Genomic DNA, 13,569 nt, shown 5'->3' with positions numbered 1-13,569 from the left:
TTACCAAACATGTTACACAGGTAAAAGAAACTTCAATACATAGCCTTTAATGAAATGGCATAAGGGGTATAGGTCACATGTAAGGATGAGGTCCGGGACTCTTGGTGTGCGTGTGCTACTGAACCATGGCTTGATGGTGCTCACAGCTGCCTCTAATTTTCCCCCTTTCAGTAGGACTGGAAAATGTAGGAAGGAGCTGGACTGTGTATCTCCCTCTCCATTGTGGACAGTTGCAGGCTGAGGTTGGTTGCAGTTAGGCTCTGGTAAACAGTTTCTACTAATAGTGGGCCATGTTAAAGAGAATGTTCTGTCATAATTCACAACATCACCTTTATTCACCCCGCCCCCTGCCAGAAGCACGAAGGAGTGAAGTCCCTGTTCTCACCACATATGACAGCAAACGATGTAGATGTGAAACTCAAAATGTCTAGCGATCATTATAACTGGGTCCTTGGAGGGTTTTCCCTCAGTTTTCCACACTAAGAGACTTGTCCAATTACAGCATAGGAGTAGCCACTCGGGCATTGCTTCTTTCAGAGGCTTCTGGTCTAGAACACTGTGATCCTCTATCTGGCTATCACTCTAGTTGGTTTTCCTTTGCCTTACCTCACATACAGAAGTGCTACTTGTTAGGAGAAAGAGCAAGGGCAACCTTGGTGGATTCTATGGCAGGCAAGGGTGACCGAGGCGGAGGGACAAACAAGCCAGGCAAACAGAGCTTAAGTCTTATTAAAAAGGGGAGGAAGGAGAAAAGAGGTAAAGAGACACAGAGAGGACAGAAGAGAAGAGAGACAGGAAAAGTCCTGTCTGCCCCAGGAGAACAGCAGGAAAGAGAGCAGGAGAGCAGGGGAGAGGGAAAGAGCTCTTAGGTAGCCCGAGTCTTTTAAAGGGCCCTTTGCATCCCTGTGTCATGGAACCTGGGCTGACCAGGGTACTGCCTGAGTGCATTCTGCCAGGTGACAGTGGCAGGCCAGCACAATGCCTGAATCCTTACACTACTGATGTTCATTTAGTTGAGCTTGTGATTTTAAAGACAGAATGTGACTGCTAAACTTGGTCTATGCCAGACTGGAAACCTGAAAAGTTTCCTCAATGCTATAAAACATAATTTGCAAACTTCAGTTGAGGTAAACACAACAAAGCTTAAGATAATGCCTTGCAAAAAGGACTTCTGGGAAAATGACTAGGAAAGACCATGGAAGAGAAGTTGCTGAGCTCTGAGACAGGTGTGCCTGCTGCCCTGTCCTCCTCCATGATGGTCACAGAGCCATGTCTGCCTGACTACCCAATGATCCCCATCATGGTGTCATGATCTCTAACCCCTCTGGAACTGTAATAAACTGGAACACAGTAAACTCTTCCTCCTATAAGTTAAAAAAGGATATGGCCCGGTCCCATTGGGTGATTAAACAATGTAGATCTAAACTTAATGCAACAAGGAAGGCGTAATAAAAACAATCATTTAAAGGAGAAAATACAGACTTTAAGCAAACCTGAAATGATCTGTTAGTGTTTCCTACAAAGTTAAAAGTTCACATGCTGAGCCAGGAAGATGGCTCAGGGGGTAAAGGCACTTGCTACCAAGTAGCCTCACAACCTGAGTTGCAACCTTCGGACCCATATGGTGGAAGGAAATAACCTCTCCTGCAGTTGTCTTCTGACCTCCACATGTACGTTGTTATAGGTGATCCCACCCCCAATAAATACATGTAATAAAAAACTTGAAGTACATTTAAGACTATAAACATTCATATAAAGATTATGCATATTACAGGAAAATATTACACTGTAGTTTATACATAACAAGTCAGTTTTCCTCATGCAAATTGTTTTCATTCAAGAGAAGTTAAAAGACCTAAACTGTAAAACAAATTGTATTTTCTGAATAGATAAAACATTACTATATTATTTACAAATGCTCCTCCAAAATCAAAACATAGACAAAGAGAGAGAGAGAGAGAGAGAGAGAGAGAGAGAGAGAGAGAGAGAGAGAGAAGGAAAAGAAATTGAATATTTACTTAAAATGGACATCCCCTGTTATTTTGATAACTTTTAGGGAAGGTGACATATCTATCCCTATCCCATTTCAAACTATGAGGAAAACTAGTTTGAAATGAGTCTTAAGAAACCTCAAAATCCACCTCTGGTGACCAACCACCTCCAACAAGGCTGGCAAGATAGCACAGTGACTAAAGGTTCCTGCCACTGGAACTGATGATCTAAATTTGATCCCCAGGACACACATGACAAGAAAAAAAAAAAATGAAAACACATTCCCACTAGTTGTCCCCTGACCACCATACACATGCCATAAGGTATACACACACACACACACACACACACACACACACACACACACACACACAATCTCTACAATCTCTTTTTCTGGTCAATTGCTCTTCATTTGACTTTAAGACTATCATTTTGAGTGACTTAGAATGTGTCTTTTATGTTTTTACTCCATTTTCTGCCTTTTGTAGGTTGTGTATGTCAAGAAAATACCCATTTCTTTTAGATTTTTCTAAAGTGGTGGAGTACAGATTTTTAAAGTATGCCCTTATGGTTCTCTGGCTTTGCTGGGTATCTGTTGTTATGCCCCTGCTTTATCTCTAAATTTTGTTAATTTGGATATTTTCTCACTTTTAGTTAATTTGGCTAAAGGTATGTCAGTTGTATTTATTTTTTCAAAGAACCAATTTTTTGTTTCATTGATTTTTTTTTTTTTTTTTTTGGTTTCTATTTTATTGATTTTAACCCTGTTTAACCAATTATTGCCATCTATTCCTTTTGTGTGAACTTTTTTATTTTTTGTTCTAGATCTTTCAGATGTGCAGTCAAATTACTAGTCTGTGATCTCTCAAATATTTTTACATAGACAGTGCTACCGAACTTGCCTCTTAGAACCACCTTCACTGTGTCCCATAAGTATGAGTGTGTTGCCCATACATAAACACTGAGTCAAAGTAGAACTCAGATGCAGAGGGAGAGGACAAGATCAGGCGGCAGAAACACATAGAGACAGCTTACCTGAACAAGGAGGAGCTAACGGGCCACCAGACTGATAGCTGGGAAGCCAACATGGGGCTGACTCAGGCCCCCCTGAATATGGGTCTCAGTTAGAAGGACTGAGCAGTCTAAGAGACCTCAGACAGTGGAGCCTTGATGTATCCCTGGAGCACAAAAGGACTTTGCAAACACATTCCCCATGGAGGGATAACTGCCTTAATCTAGAGACAGGAGAGAAGCCCTAGTCCCTACTTCACATGACCTGTCAGACCTACATGACCCCTACTGGATGACATTCCTCTACATATGGAATTGGGGTGGGGGATGGGAGGGTGTTTAGAGTGCATGTGAGAGGGCAGTGAGGGAAGGAGGGAGGGAGGGAGGGAGGGAGGGAGGGAGGGAGGGAGGGAGAGGGAACTAGGATCGACATGTAAAATAATAAATTAAATTAAAAAAAAAATGCTTTGACTCCAGTAACAAAGGACAAGTTACTGGGGAAAAGGATTTCTAATTTTGTTTCCACAGAAAATGAAAAGATGTGGATTCCTTCCAGACTAATGTGGTTTGATCAAGCCAGACCACCTGAAACAGAGTACCAGGTGATCCTACATTCAAAACAGCTGGACAAAGCAGCCTGACAGACTACAGCCAGGATTTCTGAATCTTCTTAGAATCCCCCATGACAGCACCCCTTACCAGCAGGAAGTAGTTTGGAAAGAATGACGCCCAAATTCCCAAATATTGTCTATAAATGTTTATTTTCATTTAAATGGACTTGGTTATATAAAATAAATAAATAAAAGAAAAAAGTATGAGTATGTTGTGTTTTCATTTTCATTCATTTCTTGGAAGTTTTTAATTTCTTAATTTCTGTCTTGACCCATTTTTCATTCATCAGTGATTTTTTTGTTGTTATTCCCATGAGTTTGAAAGCTTTCTGTTGTTCCTGTATTTGTTGATACTCAGCTTTACTCCATGGCGGGCTGGTAGGATTCAAGTTATTTCAGTTTTCTTGTATCTGTTGAGAGTTGCTTTGTGTCCAAGCATGGTTTCAATTCTGGAGAAAGTTCTATGAGCTGCTGAGAAGAAGGTACATTTTTTTTGTGTGTTTGGGTGAAATGTTCTATAAATACCTGTTAGATCCATTTGGTTTATGATGTCAGTTAGCTCTAGCATTTCTTCATTTAGTTTTTGTCTGAATGACCTGTCTATTGATGAGAATGGAGTACTGAAGTTACCCAGTGTCACTGTGTGAGGGTCAATAAGTAATTTAACTTATTGTAGTAGTGTTTCTTTTGTGAACTCGATTACCCTTGTCTTTGGTGCGTAGATGTTTAAAATTGCAATATCCTTTTGGTGGATTTTTTTCTTTGAGTATGTAGTGACCTTCCCTATCTATTTAGATTAGATTTGATTTGGAATCTGTTTTGTCACATAATAAAATGATTATACTGGTTGCTTAAGTCGATTTGCTTGAAATAACTTTTTCAATACTTTTACCTGAGGTGATATCTAGCCTTGATGTTAAGGTTTGTTTTAAATGCAGCAGAAGGATGAATTCTGTTTTCACAACCATTTTGTTCATCTGTGTCTTTTTATTGGAGAACTGAGACCGTTGATGTTGACAGTTATCTATGAGCAGTGTTTGTTGATTCTCATTATTTTGTTGTGATGATATGGGTTCCCCTCTCTTCTTTTGATTTGCTGCTCTGATACTATTTATTGCTTATGTCTTCTTGGATGTGGTTAGCCTCTTCAATTTGAAGTTTTCCTTTTAGTGCTTTATGTAGGACTAGATATGTAGATAGATACTGCTTGAAGTTGGTTTTATCATGAAATCTCTCTCTCTTTTCTCCATCTATTGTGATTGAAAGTTTTTCTGGGTATTGTAGTCTGAATTTCCATCTATAGTCTCTGAGAGTTTGTACATCCTATCAGGTCCTTCTTGCTTTTTAGAGTATCCAATGAGAGGGTGTTATTCTAGTAGGTCTGCCTTTATATATTATTTGGTCTTTTTCCCTTGAAGTTTTTAATATTCTCTTTGTTCTGTACACTTGGTATTTTGATTATTGTGTGTCATGGGGAATTTCTTTTCTGGCTCAGTCCATTTAATGTTCTATATGCTTCTTGTTACCCTGATAGGTACCTCCTTCTTTAGGTTGGGGAAATTCTCTTCTATGATTTCATTGAAAATATTTTCTGTGCCTCTGATATGGGTTTCTTCTCCTTCCTCTATTCAGAATATGCATAGATTTGGTCCTTTAACAGTGTTCCAGATTACTTGGATATTTTTGTGTCTGAACTTATTTTTAGATTTAACATTTTCTTTGATTGAGGTATACATTTCAGTTTTCAGTAACTAAGATTCTCACTTCCACTTCTTATATTCTGTTGGTATGGCTTGCCTCTGAGGTTTGTGGTCCTAAATTTTTCATTTCCAGTTTTCCCTCAGTGTGTATTTTCTTTATTGATTTTATTTCTACTTACTGATCTTTGTTTTCCTCATTTCATTCCATTGTTTTATTTGTGTGTGTGTGTGTGTGTGTCTTTTCATAGATTTCTTTAATCTATTTGTTCATGTTTTCTATGAGGACCTATAACTTATTCATAAAGGCTATTTTGAAGTCCTTGACTGTGCTACAGTTATATTGCATTTCTCAGGGCCTACTATAGTAGGCTTGCTGAACTCTAGTAGAAATGTATTGTCCTAGCTGGTATTGGTTGTGTTTTTATGCTAGTTTCTAGGCATCTGGGTTTGGGATGATTATAATTCTAGGTGCTGATATCTGGTTTTGTCTTTCTTAGGTGGGTATTTTGTTCCTTAGTTCCGATTGCCATTTCTGGTTCTTAGTAAAGTGTGGTGGATGTGGGTTGTCTGGTGGGGAATGCTTCTGAGATCCTGTTAAGTGTGGCTGGCATGGCTTGCAGGTACCCTGGGAACTTTTTTTGAACGATTTAAATCTATCAAGATTTAGAATAATTATCAACAGAAATAAAGCAGTTATGTATATTTTTAATCCAAATAAGGATGAGTATGACAACATGAGAATGGCAACATATATGTGAAAAATGGCAGCATATATATATGTAAATTTCTACAAATAAGGCTATTAAAGAAATGCTTACATAAAACATTAAAAACAAAAATACTATAATTGCAAACATCAGAACTTAGAAACTCCCCTTTATGCTCAGGCTCATTTCCTCATTACTCATTACATTAATGAAGATCTAAAGACTTCCTATTGCCTTCCAAGGTTAAATGAAACACTACATCCTAAACTGAGATTTTAGAGTGAGTTATCTGCAAGTGTTTCCTGCCCTCCAGTGGTATGTTCTATAATATCTTTACTGCAGCTGCCAACCTTCTGAAGGGAAGGGACCTCTGTTACAGAAACATCGGGACTACTTTGACATGAACACTGGGAAATTATGGTACACTGTATGGCAACATCTGCTGTTGTCCCCATAAGCAGCTCTTTCTCTGTCTGTACCCCTAAGTCACACCTTCCAGACACTGGAAATATGCCAGTATTATCCTTCACTGGAGAATGGGGGAAATAATCTTTCTGTTTATGAATTTTGACATTGTCTTTCACAATTATGTCACCTAAATGCTCTTCCACCTTCTCTAGATAAAAAGTGTCAGTTGTTTCTGTGGCTTTCTTATTTGACCCTTCAGTTTGCTGCTGTGTCTGATCTTCGTCTTCAGATATCTAAAGGAAATGAAAGAAATCTATGGTAAGTTTTAAAAAGGCCATTTCAAAAGTCTTTGAATTCAGAGTATAGGAAATTGTTGAAAACTGAAGAGAACTTGGTAAGTTACAAATCAAAGCAGACATAATATCAAAGATGAGTCAAAGACTCTCCCACAGCTCCCAGAAAGCTATGAGTTTTAAAGTCTCAATAACAATTGTCACTGCGATAAAATGCAAAAGAGAAGCACTATCCTGTCTTCACAGTACTGCTGTCAGAGGCCTCATTATGCCACAAAGTGTTCAGCTACTTAAAAAGGGCAGAGCAGTAAAATGTTCTCAGGGAGCACCTAGTAATTGTAACCTTGTTCACTCATTGGCTCCATAAGTGAAATATGTGTTACATAACTGTTACTAGGTTCATCACAAAAAACACTTAAGGAGAAAATGAAGGTATCAGATTACTGGAAATGGAGTGGTTACAATAAATATTGCAACTATTCATAAAGGGACAAACTTTATTGCCTCCAATTTATCAAAAGTATCCAAGAAATGCACAGAAGTTAGTTAAGCACAAACTGGAGAGAGCAAGTCTTGTGCATCTCATCTACATGAGGGACAGCTGCGCTTAGACATACATTACAGAGGTGAACATGAAATTCACCAAGCAATCATACACCTGAATTGACTGAGAAAAGTATAAAGAGTGAAGCACTTTGCAAACATAGCTATGAGGCCTTATTTAGACTGCATAGCCATTGAAGAACTCACTGCAAGAATACTGACACTTGAAACCAACTAAGATGATAGCCAAGAGTCAAAATGTATGAAAGGATGGATCAAAGACCTCAGTGAGAAACAGTGAAGAAATCAGGCAGTACCCTGCAAGGTATAAGTGTAGGAAAGGACTGTCTGAAGGGCTCCATTAGCTCAGGAAGTAGGGCCAACCACTGTCAGGTTGGCCTCATAAAACCAAAGCAGAGAAGAAACTGTCAAACCACTATGTGTAGATCAGGGCGCAGAAGAGTGACTATTCCATGCAGTCCGGGGCCAGCTTTCACAGAGTCAGGGTCTGCTATAAGGAGTGTAGTAAAACAGGAACCCACTGAATGAGATTAACAGGATTGAATGTGTGTTCTTAGAAAGTCATGATCTTTGCTACCCAGAGAAGATATTGGGGTAAAAGGAAAATACTAAGATCTTTTGAGAAGCAACCACAATCACACACGAACAAACTAGTGGGAATGTAGAGTAGGGGTCTAGTGAGAAATAGGTAAATTTGCAATTGAGCAGGTGAAGTGGATGACTGGGAGGAGGCAGAGTGAGGTTAACTTTTTCTAGGATCCTGAAATGAATACTTGGGTATACTAAAATATCTATTGATATGGAATTACCAGAAAAACTTAAAAGAGGATTCAGTTTGAAATACAAAAGGGTAGAGATTGCTCTTCACTACCCAAAAAATGTTGAAAAGAACATTTAAATATGGGTCAAAGCTAAAATCATCAAGCAGCACAACTGTCATTCTAAGATATGCAACATCATTGCGGTTTTCGTTCACTGGATGTCAGAAGGTCCTGTACAGAGCCCTCGTCATCACAGCATCATGTAGGGAGAAGGGCAGAGGAGAGGAGGGTAGAGCACAAGGTGGCAATGGTATAGGAGTGAAGGAAGCTAACACTGCATCATGATGCTGAAGCAGAGACAAAACCCACATTTATTAATGGCAGTGGGTACTGACTGAAGGCAAGAGCTCTAATACTGAGCTAAACTCTAAGCCTCACACAAATGTTTTAGAAATAATTTCCATCAAGATCAGAAGTCCTTGTGATTGAAGGCTCAAAAGGTTATGTGTTCATTGGTTACTTCCCTTGACACAGCTGGGGTCATTTAGGAAGAGGGAACATTCATTAAGGGATGCCTCCACCAGCTTGCCTATAGGAAGATCTATATGGTTTCCCCTGATTAATGATAGATGTGGCTGGTGAGGTGGGAGGAGCAGTATACTGTGGGTGTGGCTACCCCAGGCAGAGATCCTGCACTATATAAGAAAGCAGGTCCAGGAAGCCAAGCAGAGCAAACCCAGAAACAGCGTTCCTCCATTGTTCCTGTTTCTGCTTCTGCTTGAGTTCCTGCCCTGGCTTCAGCTAAGATCAAGACATTTAAGCCAAATAACTCCTGTTTTCCCCAACTTGCTTTTGTAATGCTATTAAAGTAATAGAATAGGACAGTCTAGAAAACTGTGGGTCTATTCCTTCCCTGACTCAATCTTCCTAGTCCCACGTGGTTTCCTCTCCTCCCCTTCTCTTTCTCCTAACTCCCTCTCCACTCACTGTCCCCCCCACTCCCAATATGCTCAGGAGATCTTGTTCCATTATAGGCTTGAAGAGAAAACTGACTCTAGAGAAATGTCCAGAGACCTACAAGACTGACCCCAACTAACAATTTGCACAACAGCAGAAAAGCTACCTTAAATGCCTTTCCCTGATAATGAGATTGATGACTAACTTACCCACCATCATAGAGCTCTCATCTAGTAGCTGAAGGAAACAGAAGCCAACACCCACAACTAAACACTGAGCCAAACTAGAATCCAGATGCAGAGAGGGAGGACAAGGCCAGGCTACAGAAACCCACAGAGACAGCTGACCTGAACAAGGAGGAGCTAACGGGTCCCTGGACTGATAGCTGGGAATCCAGCATTGGACCAACTTAGACCCCTTGAATGGGTATCAGTTAGAAGGCCTGGGCAGTCTAAGGGACCTCTGACAGTGGAACCAGGATGTATCCATGGTGCATGAAAGGACTTTGGGAGCCCATCCTCCATGGAGGGGTACTCCCTTAACCTAGAGGCAGGAAGAAGGGCCTAGTCCCTGCTCCAAATGACAGATTTTGTTGACCCCTCCTGGAAGGCATCACCCTCTCTGTGGAGTGTGTGTGGGGGCATGGGATAAGAGGGTGGTCAGGGGGCATGGGAGGGAGAGGGAACTGAGATCGGTATGTAAAAAAAAAAAGAATAAATAAGTAAATATATAAATAAAAAAGAAAACAGTGTGGGTGACAAACTAGAGACCAAGGACAGGAGAAATAAGGATAAGGAGTGAAGGGAGGAAGTTTTCAATTAAACATGGCTTATCAGAAGTGAGACATTTCCCACTCAGAATATAACATGCCATTCTATTATGATTTCAGTCTTCAACAATGCTAGGCAGACTACTTCATTTTATAAGCCTTGAGACTACATTTTTTAATGTTTACTTGGTTATTCTATATTTCAAATTAAATTAATAAAATAAAACCATTTAAAATAAATATACAATGTGTAATATGTTTAACTGCACACATTCTATATAATACATTGTGCACATATATATCTAAGTATGTGTATATTTATGTATCTTGATAAGAAGCTTTTATAAGCATATTTCATTATCACTTTAAATGTATATCACTAATGCTTAAATACTTGTTTTACTTTTTATTTACAATTTCTGACATTTTTACATTAAAAAAAATTTTAACTTTGAAAATTGTTTTTGTTTATGTAATTTTTATTTCCACTACTGGCTCAACTCTTCTTGATGCAAACAGGGAAAAAAATCTGAAATTAATATAACATATACTAATAATCCTAAAGCAGTGACTTACCAAGTCAGGACTGGAGCTGAACATACTCTCGGTCTGCAGTGGAGAGTAGCTGGCAGACTGGCTGCTCTGCGAAGACTCAATAGCTGAAATAAAGAGTCCATTCATAAAGATGATTAGCAAAGTAGAAGGCATCTAATTTTCACTAGCATAACAAATAGCACTTTGAAATGTGCCAAGCTTAAATTTTTGATGTGGACAGTTATTTATGATAAAAAAGAAAACTGAAGACAAGTGAAGGTGGATATGTTCCCAGCAGTATAATCTAAGGCTACTTTCTCCTCATAGAGTTCAGCAAGGAAGAAGCCTGTCTGTTGCAGGAATCTAAGCCATAACTGCATAGGAGGGGTATGAAGACAAAAATGAAGGTAAGACCTTACTGCTAATAATTTAAGCGCCTTTGCACAAATATAATTCTGGGCTTGAGGTTCAGAGCAGGATTGGAAGGCCTGCTAGCCTGTGTTTACCTGGGTCATGGTCATTGGAATGATGACAGCATTCCTGAGTGAATGTGTACAGAATGGGTGAAGTCTTGAGTAAATGTGTATGGGTGGCATGAGCACAGCTATATCAAGGACTCCAATGCCTCAGACCCATGGAAATGGCAAACCATCCCTGGTCTGCATGCAGTACTGACAGTGTATAGAGAATGTATTGTCGGCAGCATCTCCTCCTGAGACTACTTCCCCACAGAGACTTCTAACTAAAAGTGGACATGCCTGCCTCCCTGTCCAGCTGTATGCAAACCATCCCTCCTCAATTCAGATGTCTGAAAGACACGCTGGTTACTGATGTGTGTGCTCCATCAGAGTGCACAGTCACTTCTGTGTGTCTGTCATTCCTCACTCTCATTGACCTACTTAGGTCAATCCCTAAAGTCATGCACTTCTTCAATTTTAGCTTTTTATGAAAATTTACATTTCTGTGCTTTGGTTGTTCTTTTGTTGTGTTTCAAATGGTTTCTTCCAGGGCAGATGTCTCTGGCCATTTTGTCTCTACACCTACTGGGCAATACACTGCACCCTTACACGTACCTCCTTGTGCTTTCTTATTCTCTCGTTCCTTTCCCCATTGTTTCCTCAAAAGAACTATTTGCTCTAAAACACTATAAATTAAATTTCCCCATATACTACTCTAGTGACTCTGTCTCTGAATTTCAAGGACAAGGGGCAGTGCCCAGGTTTCCAATAGAAGTTGACACTGGACCGTAGTCAGATCCCTGCAGCTTCTTCCTAAAGAGCCGTAGGCAATGGAAAGCCAAGAGATGACAACACTCCATAACTCACACCAAATGAAGTAAACAAGCAAACTCAGACTAGAAAAGAAGGAAAATTACCAGAGTAGACAAAGCAATAAGTAATTTGTAAGCAAAATTATAAGCATGGAGGAGAAATTCAGCTAGGATAAAGAAATACAAAAGAAAGTGGGGAGGGAGGGAGGGAGGGAAGTAGGGAGGAAGGAAGAACCAACCTAACAGAAATTTTGCAAATAAGAGAACCAAAAATCAAATAACAACACAGAGGGAATTATTAACAGATAAGATCACACAAAGAAAATATCAACGATGGAAGACAAGTTAAGACAAAATGCATTAGAATACATATAAAGAAAAAGCAAAGAAAATATGACCAAAATGTTCAAGAACTTTGGGACATGTCAAAAGGTAAAAACCAAAATCCCATAAGGTAGAAGAAGTAACTAAAATCTAAAGGCATATATAATTTGTTAAAAAGAATTACAGCAGAACAATTACTTTATCCAGAGGAAAAAAAATGGCTATCCAAAAGTGTGGGGGACGACATCTAAAGCCCCAAAAAGGCATGAACAGAGAAGCACCTCTCTATGGTGTCACACAGTTAGAATGTTAAAAAAAATCATTGAAAGAAAAATACCAAATTATATGCAAAGACAGAAATAGCAGACTAATATCACATCTCCTGTCAGCTTGGAACGTTAATTGTCAATCACAATTACTATACCCAGAAAGATTTCTTAAAATTGGAGAAGAAATAACATTTCAAGATAAGCACAAACTAAGATAACTCATGAAACCAAGTCAGTAATGTAAGCAAATTATACACACACACACACACACACACACACACACACACACACATATGGTAAATAGAATATGAAAAACAATGCATCCATTAAGAATAAAGGAAAAAATATAGTTCATGAGAGAATATAAAAATGAAACTGAGCTAGAAAGGAATCCACCATGTCCAACCCAGTCAATTCCTCCTTTCAGGGCTCAGGGAACCCAATACAATAGGAAACAGAAGGATAAGTACCATAGGGGATAGAGGACACCAAGAAATCAAAGCCTCCTAAGTCAGCACGATCAGTACTCATATGAACTCACAGAGACTGAGGCAGCATGCACAGGGTCTGCACCAGATGGGGCCTTAGAGCTGAAAGGAGAAGTGGACAACAGCCCCATCCCTAGCCCAGAAACTATCTCCAACTGAAAACCCCTCAAAAATGAAAACTTAGTGTCCTCCTAGGGAGTTTCACTGGGGAAACAAACTACTCATAGTAAGGGCAGGCTGCATGTCCAATAGTAGATAGCCAACAGAAAATGAACTCACAAGCAATCTTTGGAGGTTCCTTATCTCATAATGTCATGGCAAGGAGTTTTCTTTTTATTAAAAATATACCTTATAATTTGTTATTTTTTGTTTTATTTTTAAATATTGTTCTCTTCAATCTTTCTACCTTACAGGTCCTTTGAACATATCCTACGTCTTCCAATTTAATGTTTCTGCAAAATTCTTGAGTGCTAACAAGTGGTCTCTGTCTCTTGTGTTCTCCCCCTTTTGCTTGTTTGTTTTGGTCTGTTCTGGTGTATTAGTTTTTATTTTATGTTGTTATTTTATTTCATTATATTATTATATTATTAGTCCTTAGAAGCCTGTTTGTTTTCTAATGAGAGACAGAAAGAAATGGATCTGGATAGGAGGAGGATGTAAGGAGGAACTGGGATGAATAGAGGATGGAGAAACTAATAAAAGGGGAAAAAATAAATTATTTTAAAATAAAAAATATAGTGCCTAATAATGCCATATAAAAGTCATTGATTTTATGGTAGTTTAAGAGTATTTGTTTTTTTTGAAGCAGGATCTCACTATGTGGCTCTGGCTCTCCTCAAATTCACTATGTAGACCAGACTGAACTCTGCCTACTGAGTGCTGGGATTAAAGGTATACGCCACCCCACCTGG

The 13,569-nt window shown here is 39.1% G+C and overlaps 1 protein-coding gene across 1 annotated transcript in view; it reads right to left on the bottom strand.

Moving 5' to 3' along the window:
• Positions 1-6,135: 6,135 nt before the first annotated feature.
• Positions 6,136-13,569, bottom strand: part of CUNH12orf40 (chromosome unknown C12orf40 homolog) — a 69,457-nt gene continuing 62,023 nt past the window's right edge. The window contains exons 13-14 of the mRNA XM_051189113.1: positions 10,350-10,432; positions 6,136-6,722 (exon numbers count right to left, since the gene is read on the bottom strand). Of these exons, the coding sequence (XP_051045070.1) occupies positions 6,297-6,722; positions 10,350-10,432 (509 nt within the window). The 3' untranslated portion in view covers positions 6,136-6,296. The remainder of the gene's footprint in view (positions 6,723-10,349; positions 10,433-13,569) is intronic.

The sequence above is a fragment of the Phodopus roborovskii genome, unplaced genomic scaffold, assembly GCF_943737965.1.
Source record: "Phodopus roborovskii unplaced genomic scaffold, PHOROB, whole genome shotgun sequence".
NCBI classification, from domain to species: domain Eukaryota; kingdom Metazoa; phylum Chordata; class Mammalia; order Rodentia; family Cricetidae; genus Phodopus; species Phodopus roborovskii.
The sequence above is the reverse complement of the archived record's forward strand: the minus strand, read 5'-3'. Positions and strand labels throughout refer to the sequence as shown.